General features: G+C 56.7%; 1 protein-coding gene across 7 annotated transcripts; it reads right to left on the bottom strand.

The window, feature by feature from the left end:
- Positions 1-2,371: 2,371 nt before the first annotated feature.
- Positions 2,372-14,811, bottom strand: ECE1 (endothelin converting enzyme 1). 7 transcript variants are annotated; one of them, XM_056332209.1, is made up of 18 exons: positions 14,679-14,811; positions 11,578-11,664; positions 10,514-10,655; positions 9,745-9,957; positions 8,252-8,376; positions 7,740-7,952; positions 7,456-7,647; positions 6,773-6,915; positions 6,577-6,691; positions 6,237-6,347; positions 5,884-5,982; positions 5,688-5,765; positions 5,186-5,289; positions 4,880-4,990; positions 4,684-4,751; positions 4,414-4,604; positions 4,226-4,321; positions 2,372-3,939 (listed from the first exon to the last, which is right to left on the bottom strand). In XM_056332209.1, exons 1-18 carry the CDS (start codon positions 14,679-14,681, stop codon positions 3,763-3,765), a joined length of 2,268 nt encoding a protein of 755 aa, XP_056188184.1. In that variant the 5' UTR covers positions 14,682-14,811; the 3' UTR covers positions 2,372-3,762. The 7 variants fall into 7 exon arrangements, with proteins under 7 accessions (XP_056188184.1, XP_056188183.1, XP_056188186.1 ...); XM_056332208.1 differs by lacking the exon at positions 14,679-14,811 and adding an exon at positions 13,807-13,837; XM_056332211.1 differs by lacking the exon at positions 14,679-14,811 and adding an exon at positions 12,732-13,094.
- Between the last annotated feature and the right edge of the window lie 792 nt (positions 14,812-15,603).

Here is a 15,603-nt window from a genome sequence, read left to right as displayed (position 1 = left end):
TCATGCCCTTCCTACTGCCTCTCCATTTAATTTTTCCTCCTATTTTTCCTGCTAGCTTTATTAGCACCTGGGAACCAATGTGTCATCACGGGCAGCTTGAGTTTACAGCGCTGAGCTCTTGTTTCAGAGCATCACGAACCCTTTTTCCAGTCCCACCAGTCTCTCATGTACCTAGCACAGCAGAGATGCTCACAGTCATGTGGCGAAGAGTGCAGTAGGAGTGCCAGAGCCGTTGGTGAACTTGGGGAAATAAAGGATTGAGTTATCACTGAAAAATGGCTGTTTTCCTGCAGGGATCCTCATGAAGAGGAGTGTGTAAACCACAAAGCCACAGCCCTGAGAGCAAGTGAGGACACGCAGCCTCTTCGCTCCAACTGAAAACCACCACAGTGATCAGCACGAGCGGATCCCAAGCTGCAAGGTGGGACTTCGAAACCTGATCACCACCTCCCAGTTGTTGTCCTCCTTCCTTCAGGGAGGTCCAGCTTGTTTGAGAAAGCTTTTGGCCCTAAAAATCTGATGGTCCCAGTAGGTGAGCCCAGCACTGTTGCAGCGTGGTGGGCACTAGATCCTGCTGGGAGGGAGCAGTTCAGATGGTTGGGCTCAGCCTCTTGCAACCTCAAAGTTGTCTCAACCCCACCGAACCTAGGAACAACTGCCATTTCCAGCTCATTTTGGAGTCTCCAGGTATCTGCTTTCACCATGCATGGCAGCGCCTCCCTCTTTGGGCTTCTCCTGCTTTTCCCCCCACTGATCCCTTTCCAACACCCTTCAGGCAAATAAAAAAAGGAAAAAAAAAAAGAAAAAAACCCACAACAGCCCTGCCTTAGAGCTTTCCCCATTCTTCCTCCTGCCCAGGCACAGCCCTCGGCAAACGTCTTGGCCCTCTGGGGACGGCTGAGCGCAAAATAAAGCGAATACCACCCAGGATCAGGCAAGCCCAATGCCAGGCACTGGCACACGAGCAGGATGATTCACCTCCTGCCTGCTCTGCCTACACCCAGCAGCCTCCTGGAGAGGCAAACAGCCACCGCCAGCTCCACGCTCAGCACAGAGAGCCTTGACCACAGTGCCCCCCTTGCCATGGTGATGCTCACCCGGGAGATTGTTCCTGCGCTGGGGCTGTCCCCTCCATGGTGGCAAAGACACCACCTGCCTGGTCCCTCACTACGAGGAAGCCCCGGAGAGCCAAAGTATTTCCCTTTCAGATGGTTAAATCGCCTCTAACAGCATCCCACCTCTCCATGTGGCGGGCTGCGCTCCCCTCCCTGCTTCTTGCAGCTGGGAAAACACCCTTTCACTCCAGCCTTGCTCTCCCCACTTAACTCCTCTTTGCCTTATACCCACACGACTCCTCTTTTCCTAGGAAGGCTGGCATTTCACCGCATTTTAAAAGCTGTGGGGCCAGATCCAGGCCAAAATATCACACCAGTAGTGTTGGAGCCTCCTGCCAGCCCAGGAGCTGGGAGCGCAGGCAGCGATGTTCTCAGCTCCACTGCCCTCTATGGGTTTGTGCCACTGTTTCCAGCCAGATCCCAGGGAAAACAACGGCCACAGCTGGTCTCCCAGCTCTGCAGGAAACAGAGGGCCCACAGCAAGTCCTGCAAGCAGAAAGCAAGAGCTCCTACTATATTTCAACTCAATCGGGGAGAGAAAACACAGTAAAAGCAGCAAGAGGGAAGTTTTACTGTCTTATTTGTGCAACACAGCTCACTGCTGTCTCAGTTGCTACCGATGGGGCAAAAACAGAGGGCTGGAGCCCAAATCCAGCCTCTGATAATGAGCCAGAGCTAAATAGCAAACTTTGCTTGCACTTTCCTTGTTTTATAGGCAACAGCCCTCCCAGGTGCTGGGGTGAGGCTCAGCAGGAGCCTGCAGTCCAGGTCCTGCCTTGCATTTTTTGGGCAAGCCTAACAAAGCCATGGAGCATCCACTCAGGAGCAAACGTTGGCCTGCATTACTGAGCTGGCAGCATCCAGCCTGCATCACAGAGCTATAAATAAGGCCGTTTGGAGAGCAACCTGTGCAAGGCCCATGCCGCTGGATCCAAGCACAGCCCGGCCAGCCAAAAACTCACCCGGGAGGAAGGAAAAGCATCCGGGAAAGACCTCCCTGCTGGGGAGATGCGTGGGGCCGTGCCATAGAGGTGGAAAGCAAGCAACCACCCGCAGCGAGTGTGATGTTTTTGGGCACAAAAGCCTGGATTTAGCCTCCAAGAGAGACAGCAGACACCAAGCGCAGGCTGGGAAAAGCTGCCTCAGCTCCGTTTTCTAAGTACAGGATCGTCTCATCCATGTGGATGGGAGAAAAATGCAGATAAAGGGACACGAGACTCTCCTGCTATCAGAAAAAAGAACAAGTTGTGAGCAGATCCAGACCCAGTAAAAAGTATTTATTTCAATTACGATAAGCCCCACATGTAGGTTGAAAAAATAGTTACAAAAGAATTCCCCCCTATCCCTCCTTTTACATATAAATATTAAAATCCCTCTACATCTTTACTTTCCGTCTAGAACAAGAAGGTACTCCACAAGACAACACGCAGCACCTGAGCTACTGTCAGTGGTTTCCTCTCAAAACCGCAGAAGTATTAAAAAAACCCTTAAGAAAACCCCTCACCCCATCCTGGCCAGATCTCACAGCAGTGCCAAACCAGCCACGGAGGGACGGAGGTTTGGAGCTGCATGGTCACTTCAGGGCTTGCAGTTTCCTGGGCATAGAAGCCAGGCACGGCAGCGAGCTAAGCAGCAGCAGGAACTGCCTGCACTTGTCTGGGGAAGCTTTTGGGCCAGGAAATCATGGCTGACCTCACTTCAGAGGGGACAGGACGGAGAACCAGGCGCTTCATCTACACCGTCACCACCTTGGTTACAACTTTGGCACATCAACTTTTCCCTTTGCACTCCGAAATTAAAGCTAATCCCAGGAGCTGCAGCATCCCAGCACAGTCTTTCTGTGACCCACAGCATCCTTCAGCCCTGATCCCAGGCCTGCTGTCCCCGATTTTCCCCATCAGCATCCTCCAAGGACAGTCCCTCCCAGCGAAACCCATGATCCAGAGCCAGCTAGTTGCATTTGTGGCCTGGGCAACCCCATCCAGCTTCCCCAGCTAAGGGACAAGAGACTGTCACCATGGGATGCTGCACCTACAGCTGCACCGAGTAAAAAAAATTAATAAATATACTTATCTTTTACTAAAAAAAGGCTTTTACATGCATTTTCCCTGAATTTTTCCAGTGTATTCCACAACGCATGAAAAAAAAAATATATATTTCCCCCAAAAAATATATCTTAAAACATTTTCCATCCTCATGTGCGCATCTTTGGAGAGAGGAAGGTATGTCGGGTGTATTTAGACACGCAGCCAAACCTGGTGGTGTCACGGCGTTCCCTTTATCACCTCCAAAAAAAAAAAAAAAAAAAAAAAAAGGCATTCTGCCGGGGCAGTGGGTCAGGCTGGAGCACTGCGTGTGTAAATACAGGATAGCGCCCACGGACACACATGCCTTGACACGTGGCCTGGTCACGGTGGGAAAGAAAAGACCCCCAAATCAAAAGTCATTTCACAAATGAGCGAGGGGATGAGTTTTCACAGTGGATCAAACCTCGGACGATACCGATGATGCGGGGCGCCGCTCCGGCTCAGAGCTGGGCAGTTCGTGGCACGGAGAAGTGGTTTGAGCCTCCCAAAAGGACCAGGGGAAATCAGCTGTCAGCAGAGGACGAAGCAACTGGCAGCTGGTTCCCTCATGTGCTCACCCATCACCAGACTTCGCATTTCTTGGGGGGATTCATGGGAGAGCCGAGGGGGCAGCCAAAATGCTCTGCAAACTCCCGAGAGTTGGAGACGGTGCCGATGACACGGAAACGTGAGGGGCTGTGGGGGTCAGTGATGAGCCCCTCATGTGAGCTCTCCGGTGTGCGCACCGAACACCACACCTGCAAACAGAGGAGGGCAAGAGGCACGAGTGCCATCGTCTGCAACCACAGGGCTCTGCTCAGTGCCAAACTGGACCTCCCCGCTTGGTGACCGCCACTGACACAGATCGAGCTCCAGCTTTGTCTCACTTTTTAAACAGCACCACCCCAACCTGGTTCTCCATCCACTACACATCATCTCTGGAGACCTGTTTGGCCATCACACCTTCTCAGCGTCAGCTGGGGATGCCTCCACCCCACAGACACCTGTGCATCCACCCTCTCTGCCCACCACCAAGTGACCTACCTGTGCAAAGCCAACAAAGAAGAGCTGGTGGTTGGTGAGGCCAAGGGTTGGGAGGGTTTCCTCATCCCCGTTCTTTTTCAGCCAGTTTTGATATGCCTGGAGGCCAGGGAGCACAGCAGGCTCAGCGGACAACACCAATCCCACCACACCATGCCCCTCCATGCATCTCCCCAGCCTCATGGCCCTACCCGGTAGGCGGCCTTAAGGCCCCCGTTGTCAGCGATGTTCTCCCCGAGGGTGTGTTTGCCGTTGACAGCCTCGCCATTGACGGTGTAGTTGCTGTACTGCTCCACCATGCACGCTGTCTGATGCTTGAAGGCCTCCACCGAGGAGTTCTTCCACCAGGGACGCAGGTTGCCATCCTTGTCATATTCCCGGCCTGCCGAAAAGCCCAGTAGATCCCTCATCACCCCGCTGGCCACCCCTCTAGCAGCCCAAACGCCTGGCCCTGGCCATACCTTGGTCATCAAAGGCATGCGTCAACTCATGGCCCACCACCACGCCGATCCCACCAAAATTCAGTGACCTGCAGGTGGGCAATGCTAAGATTTAGAAAACAGCTGCTATTCCCCTCAGCCACAAAATTCAGCCTCAAATTTGGGGACAGGAGGAAGTTTGGGAATTCTGCCCTCCCTGTTCTCCCTAGGCTCTTACTTTGGAGATGCACGGGTGTAAAAAGGGGCCTGGAGGATGCCAGCGGGGAAGACTATCTCATTCTTCGTGGGAGAGTAGTACGCATTGACAGTCGGAGGCGTCATGCTCCACCTGCAGGGACACGGACACGGCCAGTGTGGCAGCACAAACCCATCACCCATGTTTGCTCCGACACCATCCACTTATGGTGCAAAGCTGTCGGCCCAAATCTACCCCCCCAGAACATGTGGACACCAAATCCCAGTGCTCCAGATACTGGGATAATTCCCTGCTGAGCACAATGGGGAAGCGGAGCAGAGGACTTACTGATCCCTGTTTGGTGGTTTCCGGAGCTGATCGGCAGTGACCCTGGCTGAGAAGTTGTAAAACTGCATGACGTTCTCAAAGTAGAGGTCAGACACAGCCTCATACTGCAAAAAGAGCGAGGTGTGAGTGGTGCGTGGCGATGGCCCAAGCCCCACTCCTCCCTCCACGGCCACGTTTGGGCCTCTGCAGCCGGCTGAGTTACGGCCACTCTTGTTTCTCCTCCTTTCCAACATCTGCAGAGTCCCGGGAGGGCAATGAATCACCATTATGGAAACCGGCTCCTCCTCTTCCCGGGCAGGGATCCCAAGAGCCCCAGCCACCCCAGGACCTGTCTGCAGCTCTCTGGGAAGTCCCCAGAGAAGGGCCAAGGACATCAGCGAGACCCCTCTGGAGGAAACCTGGGGTTCAAGGCTGCCCTGAGGCCACGGTGATGGGCACATGTCCTGCACATGCTAACAGAGGGGGAAGCAGGAAACCCACGGGACTTCTCTGACCAACTCACATCATTAAACACTTTATCCAGCTCCTTGGGGTCCATGATGAACTTGGGGTAGCCGATCATGTTGTAGATGGCATCTGCCTGGGGGGTGACAAGGACCCGAGTGGTTTTGGTGCCAGAGATGGCAGGACAGGCTCGTCCAGCTCCACCATCCTCCACCATCACCCTCTTCTCACCAGCACTCCTGCCAGTGCCTCACCTTCTCTTTGGCTGATTTCCTTGTCTCTTCGTCCATCCACTGCAGGGTCTCCAGACTTTCCTCAAAGGCCGTTTTGATCTCTGCGATCATCTCCTCTGCCTAGACAAGACAAGATGGCACAGCGCCAGTCCAGAGCCAGCTTCCCACCCAGAGAGGTCAAGGATCTTTTGCACCAGCGGGGAGGAAGAGGCTAGGAGGCAGAGACGGCACGTGGACCAGTGAAAAACCCAGCAAACGGAGATGCACGGTGAACAAACTAAGGTAGACAGAAACATCAGCTGCCCCCGGCGGCTCCATCACCACGCTTGCTTTCCTGCCACCAGCACTTGCACACTGCTCGCTTGGGGACATACCACTTGCTTGCTGTCCTCAGCAAAGGTGGCCTTGACAAACATGGCCCCCAGGGCAAAGCCCAGGTTGTTGTCCGTGTCGCTGATGCAAAACTTCCAGCGTGGGAGGCAGGTCTGCATGGGACAAGAAGCAGTCGTCAGCGGTGGTGCGGCTGAAGCCCCCCACCTTCCCATTCCCCTGGCCTGCTAGGAGATGAGGTCCACATCCACCTCCCTGCGCCAGAGCTACCACCCCAAAACCTGCCCCACATCTCGGTTTTGGATGCAACACGATGGTGACTTGGCTTAAAAAGCTGTCACCATTTTAACGGCGATTTGGGGGCGTTGGGGGCTTCACCCTCACCTTCTTCGTCCCATACATCACTTCCATGAATTTTTCCTCAGCATCCTGGAAGCGTTGGTCAAGGAAAGGGCTCGTTTTCCGCACCAGGTTCCAGATCATGTAGTTGTTGAGGAGACTGTGGCAAGAGGCAGTGAGCGGGCAGGAGAATATGCTTGCCCACCCTGGGCAACCCCCCATGCGGGCTGGGGTCTCTCACCATTTGTCTGTGGCCAGGATGAGGTCAGAGACCTGCTCCAGGTACTCCTTGGCATAGACCACAACGGGCTCCGACTCATTGAGCTCCACAGGGTAGAAGACTGTGCTGAGGAAGGGCATCCAGTCCACGGCCGGCGCCAGCTCCTGCAAAAGCCATGCCACTGCTACGGACCCGAAAACCATCGGATGGGGTGGCAGCTGCTTCCCGGGTTGGAAGACACCACATCAGCCCCCATCTGAGGGATTCAGCTGATTTTGCAGAGGCTGGTTCCCATAATAGCAGCATCCTTGAAAGGTCGGAGGGGAGTAAACAATTTCCTCCCGCAAAGGAAAAGAAAGTGGGGCGGGTGTCAAAAACATTGACACACAAGCCATCAGGGCCCCTTTGGGGACACAGGGAGGTGACTGGGCTGACGTCTGCAGCCAGACCACGGGCAGCAGTGTCAGGAGGGCGTTAGTGCCGCAGCAGGACAGCTGCCAGCCCCAGAGGTTGTCCGGAGGCTGGGAGGAACGGGTCAGGGTGGGATTTCCCCAAGGAGGACACGAGCCAAGCTGTTGCACAAGAGCTTCCCAGGCAGTGCTGGCTGGCGCTGGGCTTCCTCAGAAGAGCTTTGTCACCTCCACCCATCCACCCCACTTCCCAAACTGTGGCGGAGCAGGGAGGCTCACCAATTCCATCCCTACCTTCAGGTCTCCAGCCGTCATTTTATGGTAGATGACCTCCTCGTCCCGGTGCTTCTCCTGCGGGATGGTGATGTTGGCCAACGCTGTCTCAAAGTCCAAGATCTGCTGCATCTGCTGCCGCGTTGACTCCTCATCGGTGCCTCCCAGGAACATCCCCAGCTGTACCATGTAGTTCAGGTACCCAGCGAGCACCTATGTGGTAGGACAAGGGGCAATCAGCATGGTGGGTGCCACCCACCTACGGCATGTCCTCAGCAAAGCCATTTTTCCCCCAACAACCTTACCTTCTCGTTCTCTGTCTTGTTGAGGTAGTAATCCCGTGACGGCAGACCTAACCCCGACTGATCCACCTGGATGACATTGCTGTTGGAGTTTTTGGAGTCAGCGCTGACGTAGACGGAGAAGAAGGGCGAGGTGCGGTAATGCGCTGTCACCTCCCGCAGCGTCGCGTTGAAGTTGTCACCAGCCCAGGGACCTGTGATGTTCCAGCCACCCAGCTGGGGACAGACAGCAACCAGCTTTTAAGTAAGGAGCAACCAACTACCTGGAATAGCTTAAATATCCCCCCCAATACCCATCCTGGGGGGAAACATCTTGAAATGGGGCTAAAAAGCCCAGGAGAGGCAAGACCTGCCTATAAATCCCTGCCTCTCTCTGCTCGCCTGCCCTGGGGGATGCTCTTCCCCAGGAAGCACTGGGAATGGGGTCTGGAAGGTGTTGGGACTGCCCATAGGTGAGCTCTTCCCCCTGCATTTTACAGAGGGAAGACAGCTTTTCCGCAAGGAAGGAGCCAAACCTTTTGGATGAGCTCCACGAGTGGGGTGGCACGCAGCTCCTCGATCTTGCTCTCATTCATGCAGGATTGGTAGTAACGCTGTGCCTTGCGCTCTGCCTCGCTCGACATGTTGGCTGTGGTGTTTTCTGCAGGAGGTACCCAGGGGGAGCTTGCAGAGGGTCCCCAGAGAAAGGCATCCAGCCCCCTGTGGGGGCTGCTTACGCACGCCACAGCCCCAACCCTTCCATTGAAGAAATATTCAGCCCCGTTTGGGGCAAAGTCAGGCTCCAAAAAGGCGCCGAGGATTGCCCTGCTGGTCCCCTCCGTGCCCCAGAGAGCATCCCACACCCCACAGCCCTTCCTGGCCTCTTGCCCCCATCTCCTCTCCCACCCGCAGCGACGGCTCTGGCTCTTTGGAGCAGAAAGATAAAGAAAGAAAAAACAAAAAGCATTTTTTCCAGCAGCTCTGATGTTCTCAGCATCATCCAGCCCCCTGCACTGCCCTTGCCCCTGTGCTGGTGCTCTCCAGCCCTACAGTATTTATTCATGCAAGAAAGAACAATAAACTCATTTTTCTCCTCCGCCTCCAAAAACCATCCTTTTGGTTTTTTTCCCCCTCTAAAAATTCTGATTCCCCAGAGATTGGTTTTGGTTTTCTTTTTTCCCTCATGACACAGCTTGCACCTTTGGCTTCTCAGCTGTGTAGTTTTATTAACTAAAGGTCCCTTGGCTCCAAGGAATTCAAGGAAATGCCGAGCACGACCACTTGGCTGGAGGCCCAGTCCCTTCTCCCAGTAAAACCAGTGCCAGATTTCTGCGGGAAGAGCTGGGATGAAGCCGTTCTGCACCACCCCCCTTTTCCCAAAAGACAACACTCTTCCCAAACCTTCTCTTTTCAGATAATCAGCCCCAGCACAGTGGAAAGCGCTGATAAGGAGCCAGTTGTTTGCTCAGAGCTTGAACAAACCGTCTCTGGTCCCTGCCGGTTGCTCGGATAAGCTGCCCCACTTCAGTGTTTGCACACCGAAGCTGAGCCCAGGATCCTCCCTCCTCTGGGGGATTTTTGGCCCTGAAAAATGGTCAGATGGGCAGCCAGGCCTCCAAAAAGGCTGCTCACAGAAGCTGGAAGCTATAGCAGGAGAAAAAAATCCATATCCTTAGAGTAATATTGGGGCGCTATAGCCTCTAGATGCTGTCTGGGGTACAAATCCTGAATTTCATTGCTCCTGGGAACGCCATCATAGGGTTTGCAGAACTGAGGCTGGGACCCTCCCCCTACTCAGTGCCAAAGAGCTGCAACACCACAGTCGAAAATCCCAGTGGCATCCAGGAGAGCAAACACGGCCAGGATCTGCTTCCCAACTTCCTTGCAGCACGTGTGTTACAGACTGGTTTGACACTGGGGTTTACATCCAACCTTACATCCTTACATCCCTGCAGGCATGTTTTTGGCATCCCCCAGACCAAACAGGACTCCTCGGCACCGCAGGGTCCCACTGCTCCTGCGTACTCACCCAGCAGATGCTTCATGATGGCCTGGTTGTGCTCCCAGAGGTTGTTGAAGGTGCCCCAGCGCGAGTGGCCATCGGGGAGGGGGTTGGCCTTGATCCAGCCCCCGCAGGCGTAGCTGAAAAAGTCCTCGCAGGGATTCACTGCCCGGTCCAGCGAGCTGAGAATGGAGCTGGTGACGGAGATGCAGGCTTCCGACAGGCACACGGCGGGCGGCCCTGGGGACAGGAATGACAGGTTCAGCTCCTCCACCACAGCACGATGAGCTACACCAGGGAGCACCTTGCCCTGTGACAAGGGATGTGGGCAAATATCCCATCTGGTGCCTGAGCACCCCACCCTGTTCCTTAACATCCCGTTCCAGGGCAAGCGATATAAACCAGCGTCCCGTCCCATGCCCAAGCACCCCATCCATGTGCAAGGGACACAGGCATGCATTTCGTCCTATGCCCAAGCATCCCACCCTGGGGTGAAGGACGCAGGCAAGCATCCCTTCCTGTGCTCCAGCATCAAGCTCCAGGGTAAAGGATGCAGGTGAGCATCCCATCCTCACCTGAACATCTCGCCCTGGGGCAAGGGATTGCTTGCATCTCCTCTTGTGTCCAAGCATCCCACCCCACACCTGAACATCCTGCCTGGTACCCAGGAATCCTGCCCTGGGGTGAGGGATGTGGGTGAGCATCTCACCTTGCACCTAAGCTCCCTTTCCAGGGAAATCCCCAGCAATGCACCCCAGTCAAGGGGGCAGGATCCTACTGCAGTGCGAGGACTTACGAGCTCTGTACTGGAAGATAAGACCCAGAAGACACGCCACCAGCACGGCCGCCAGCACCCCCACCAGCACCACCAGCTGCTTCTCAGCACGCGTTCGCTCAGCCCAGCACCCTGGGCTGCTCCTCGAGCCACGGAAGTTCACCTGTGGGAAAAGCAGCACTGTTTCCCCACCAGCAGAAAAACCCACAGATGCATTCCTCATTTTGCTTCCTAGAGCCCATGGCACGAATTTGGCCTGCAGCGAGGGATCCGGCATGGTCTGGGCTGGGAAAGGCAGCAGCTGCCTTCCAGAAACTGGCCAGGAAGGGCGGCACAATGGCAGGAAAAGGAGCGGAGTGAGTGTTTCGGCTGGTTCACCTGCTACCCCGTGCCACCCCAAACCCCTCCTCGAGCACTGCTGTAACCCCCTGGCTGTCCCTGTCCCCAGTGCCAGCACCGGGACAGGGTGGGGGCTGTGGCGGCAGCGGGAAATGCCTTAACAGGATACTCTCACTCAGCCGAAAAACATCCCCAGGAAACATACTGATGCAACGGCGAGCAGAGACAACCCCACTGGGGAAAGTAAAAATACAGCAGAACTCTGATTTTTGGGGCAGAAAACACCACCCTAGGCAGAGACCGATGGGGCTGGGAGTGGGGCCAGCACCAAGTGCATTGCTCTGGCCCCAAATCTTTCCCAGCGACGCAGCCATGAGGTTTTTTTTCTCACCATCTTCGGCCCTTTTTAAGCTGCTTTCCCACTGCTCGGAGAGGAATTAACCTAATCCCCTTTTGTGCAGGGACAAAGCTCCCACCGCTGTGATAATTGCTCACGCCAGCCACGCTGGGAAGGGGTTCAGCCAGCAGAAAAACTGGGCGGTGGGGTGTTGCAAACCTCCTGGCTCCAGGCGCCAGGAGACGAGCAAAGGGCAGTGGCGGCAGGAGCCAACACAGCTCTGCCCACACCGGACTTTGCCCCACGGAAAGGCTGGTCTCAGGCAGAAAACCCTTCTGCAACCCCCTTCGCTGCTTTGCCAGGACCTAAAATCCCCCTGTTTTCCCCTAAAACACACACGAATCCCTACCTGGAAGCCGTTGGGGTACCCATCGCCTTCGCCAATGGAGTCCAGAGGGTCTTCATCATCCAGCGTCGCCCGCTTGTAGGTCGACATCTGCACAGGGAGATCAGCAAACAGAGGTGCTCAGCGGCTCGGCGTCGAGGAAGAAGAGAAGGAAGGAGGGCGAGGAAGGAATATGCACCCTCTAAAGCCACCTCCTCCTCCTCCGGAGAGCTAAATCCCGAATGGCTCTGGGGTAGTAAAGTGCTGAACAAACGCCGGAGGAAGGTTATGGAAAGCAGCAAGGGCTGGAGCCAAAAGCTGAGTAAAGCCCAAACCCGCCTCGCTTTCCCCCTGGGGCTGGGTTGTGCAACCTCCCCTCCAGCCTGGAATAAAGCCGGTTCCTCCTCCACCAGCTCCCAGCCACAGCGGGGTGAGGGACACTCCTGTGCCAGGGACCCCCTGTGCGCCAGGGACCAGAGAAGGGCTGGCAGCAGAGAAAATGGCTTTTCACCCCCAAACAACTGATTCGCTCCACTCCACGCCCCGTCTGCCGACCGTGCGCACCCCAAAACACCCTGTGATGTTCCTCTGAGCACCCAAAGGCAACAGCACCTTGAATTCAGGCTGCTGATGGACTCCCTCTCTGCTCCTTGTCCCCTGGGTGTTATCTTATGCTGGTGCCTGGCTCTTATCTCATCCCCCAGCACAAAAACAAGGGGAAACCTCACAGGTTGGCAGCCGGCCCTTATCATGCCGCCGCTGCTTCCTTCCCCCCTGGCATGGCCCTGCCACCCAGCCGGATCGTCTCCTGCTGGGGAAAACAACCCTCTGCCTGCTGCTGAGGGGGTGAGCACCCCAAAACCCATCCTGACCCCTGCCACTGATGGGCCGAGCGGCACTGGTCACATCCCTTCACCCCCGAGGCAGCGCAGGGTGGGGGTCTGCATCCAGTCCATCCCGCCGCCATCGTCCCTGAAGGGACACCAAGTTGATCTGAACCTGGCACAGCCATGCCTCAGTTTCCCCTGGCAGGAAGGTACCTGCAACAAACATGCCAGTTCTCAGCCCTGTTTCCAGTAACAGCCTTCCCAAGCCTCTCCTTGCATAATTAATAACGAACTCCATCCTCTCCCCGGATCCCAAATCGCAGCCTGGGATTAATTAGCCACAGAACCCACCTGGGGAGGAAAACGGGTTAAAAGAAACAGGCAGTTTCCCTCCTCGTTGTGCAAAAATCTGCTTCCAGCCCCAAAATCTCCCCCAGGTGCCCCCCTCGAGCCTGCAAACCAGGAGGTGGAAAAGCTTTAGCTGCAGAATTTTATCACTACTGAAATCTGGTTTTACTTTCCATTTTTTCCCATCCCCTTTCAATTTTCACCCGTATTTTTTCATTTGGCACACGGCTGACATTTGCCACTCCAGCCAGGCACAAATCTCCGCTCGCACAGTCCACGGAGCCCCCACGGCTCCAAAGCACCAAATTCCTGGAGTCCCAGCTTTCAGCCAAGGCTTTCACTCTGCTTCCTGAGGAAATGAGATATTTTTTTTTTTCAGCCATCTCCCACCCCGCCTGCCCCAGCCTGAAAACAGCAGGAAAAAAGGAAAAAAGAAAAAAGAAACAAAACCCACATGGTTTTTTGCTTTCGCTAGGGATGTGCTGGCTCAACCCTTGATCAAACATCAGAGAATCCAAGCTGAGCTTGAACCCCCCCCAAAAAAAACATCCCCCAGGGAAGCACTGAGATCAACCCCCAGCATCCTTAATTTGGGAGATCCTGGGTCCAGGAGGTATTTTTAGCACCGGTACCCCCCCCCCCTTCCCACACAGTGGGGGCATTAAGGCAAAGCAGCACCCAGCAGCACCCATGGGTGCTCCCCCCGCCCCGCGCCGCTTCCCACCTTGTGAAGCAGGAACATCCCTTTTTTGGGTGAAAACAGGGTGGTTTTTGTTTCTCTCCCTTCCCCCCACCGTTTGGTGAAATCACGATCAAAGCACATTTCCCAGCAACAACAGGGTGGGGGGCACCCACACTTTACAAACACACACCCCACCCCACCCCAGGGATTTTTCACTGTTTATAACTTACAAAACTCCCAGCAGGGCCTCAAATCGCTCGATTTCCCCCCAAATCGCCTTTATAAGCAATACACCGCAGGCAGAGGGTACCCACACCGCACAGAGAAAGCTGCCCCCCCCTCCCCCCCGCTTCCCCCCCCCCCCCCCCCCCATCCCGGGGGCGCGCAGCCCCTCACCGCGGCATCGGGGCGCCCCACGCCGCCGCCTCCCGGCCGCCGCTCCCGCCCGGGCGCCATTTCACAGGCGAGCACCGCCGCTCCGGCGGGCCACGGCCCTCCCCTCCCCCCCATCCCCATCCCCCCCACCCCCCCAAACCCACCCCGGCACCCCTAAACCTCCAGCGGCACCCCCCCACACCCCACCCCCAGCACCCACGGGTGGCCCCCGCACCTCCACGGCCCCAAGGCAGCACCCAGGGGGCGTAGCCTTTGAATTAGGATGCCCAGGGGGTGATTAGAAAACCCGGGTGTTAATTGGGGGATCTAGTGTTAATTAGGGGTGCTGGGAAAGGGGGGGGGGGCACCCATTTTTGTAGCGAGCCGCGGCTACAGATAAAAAATCCGAAACTTAAAAGGGAGTAAAAGAGGGTTAAAGTTTTTTTTTAAAAAAAGGGGGGGGGCGGTTTGGGGTTGCTTGCAAACACCCGCCCCCCCCAAAGGAAAAAGCGGGTGCTGGGTGGGGGGGCACCCCTCTCCCTGTAGGGGGAAACCCGCTGCAAAGCCCCGCGGCTCTGGTCAAGGGCTGGGTGCTGGGGGGGGGACTGAGGGGTACCCGGGGGTGCTAAGGGGTGCAACGGGGGGCCCTTTGGGGGCGCGATGGGGGGGGTCCCTTGGGGTGCGATGGGGGGATGCCACGGGGATACAATGGGGGGGTCCTAGGGGATGCAATAGGGGCGCATGAAGGTCCCACGGGGGATGCGCGGGGGGTCCCACGCGGAGTCCCACCGGGGCCTCACGGGGGTCCCACAGGAAACGCCTCGCCCCACGCCCCAGTTCGGCGAAGTAACCCACAAGCCGACCAGCCCCGGCTCCGGGGGGTCCCCACTCACCATGGCTGGCACCCCGCGCCCACCGGCCCGGCCCCCGCTGGGGCGCGCGCCCGCCTGAGCCCGGCGCGGCTGCTGCGGGGGGGGGGGGGGGGGCTGTACCTGCCCGGGGAGCCAATGAGGCCGCGGGGGGGACGGCCTTCCGCGCCCGCCGCCTTTAACTCCTTCGGGGTGGGGGGCAGGAGCCATTCCGGGGGTCCCCATGTCCCCCCTGCCCCTGAGAGCAGCCCCCCCCGGCAATCATCGCAGCTCACTCGCCGTGCAAGAAGCCGTGCGAGCGTGCAAGCAGCCAGTGTTGCAGGCGCCCAATTCTGCAACCACGCCGTCGTGCAAGCGCACGGCCGTGCAAGTACGCAACCAGTGCAAGCACGCCCGTGTGCAAGCGAGCGGTTTTGCAAACAGTCGTGCAAGGGGGCGCACACGCAATGTTGCAAGTGCCCGCACAAGTGACTGTGCAAGCGTGTAAAAGCACGAGCCTGTGCAAGCTTGCAGTTGCACCATGTATACAAGCACATGACTGTGCAAGCGTGCACGCACCCAATCGTGCAAGCCTGCAATTGTGCAAGCTCACAAGCGTGCAAGTGTGCATCTGTGGGCCGCAATCTTGCCCCCCCCCCCCATGTGTGTGTGTGTTTAACAGCCCCTTGAAGGGTTTTGGGGTTCGGCCCAGCCGGATTTGCACACGCAGCCAGGAGCTCCCCAGATTGCAACTCCCCACCGGACTAATGAGCTTTTAAATGAGCTTTTCATCACTGGCAAGCGCCCACAGTGCGTGGGGTGACAGAGGTGGGGGACAGGGTGCCACCCCCCGGCTCCCCACGCCACACCGGCGGGCTGAGCACTGACACCTTCATCGCACCCATGGGGCTGCCAAGGGCAGGGAAAGCGCTGGGGGGGTGCAAAGGGCCGGGGGCTGTGCTGGGGGGAT

Source organism: Falco biarmicus, chromosome 3, assembly GCF_023638135.1.
Source record: "Falco biarmicus isolate bFalBia1 chromosome 3, bFalBia1.pri, whole genome shotgun sequence".
In the NCBI taxonomy this organism is placed as follows: domain Eukaryota; kingdom Metazoa; phylum Chordata; class Aves; order Falconiformes; family Falconidae; genus Falco; species Falco biarmicus.
This window is presented reverse-complemented; position numbering and strand designations above follow the sequence as displayed.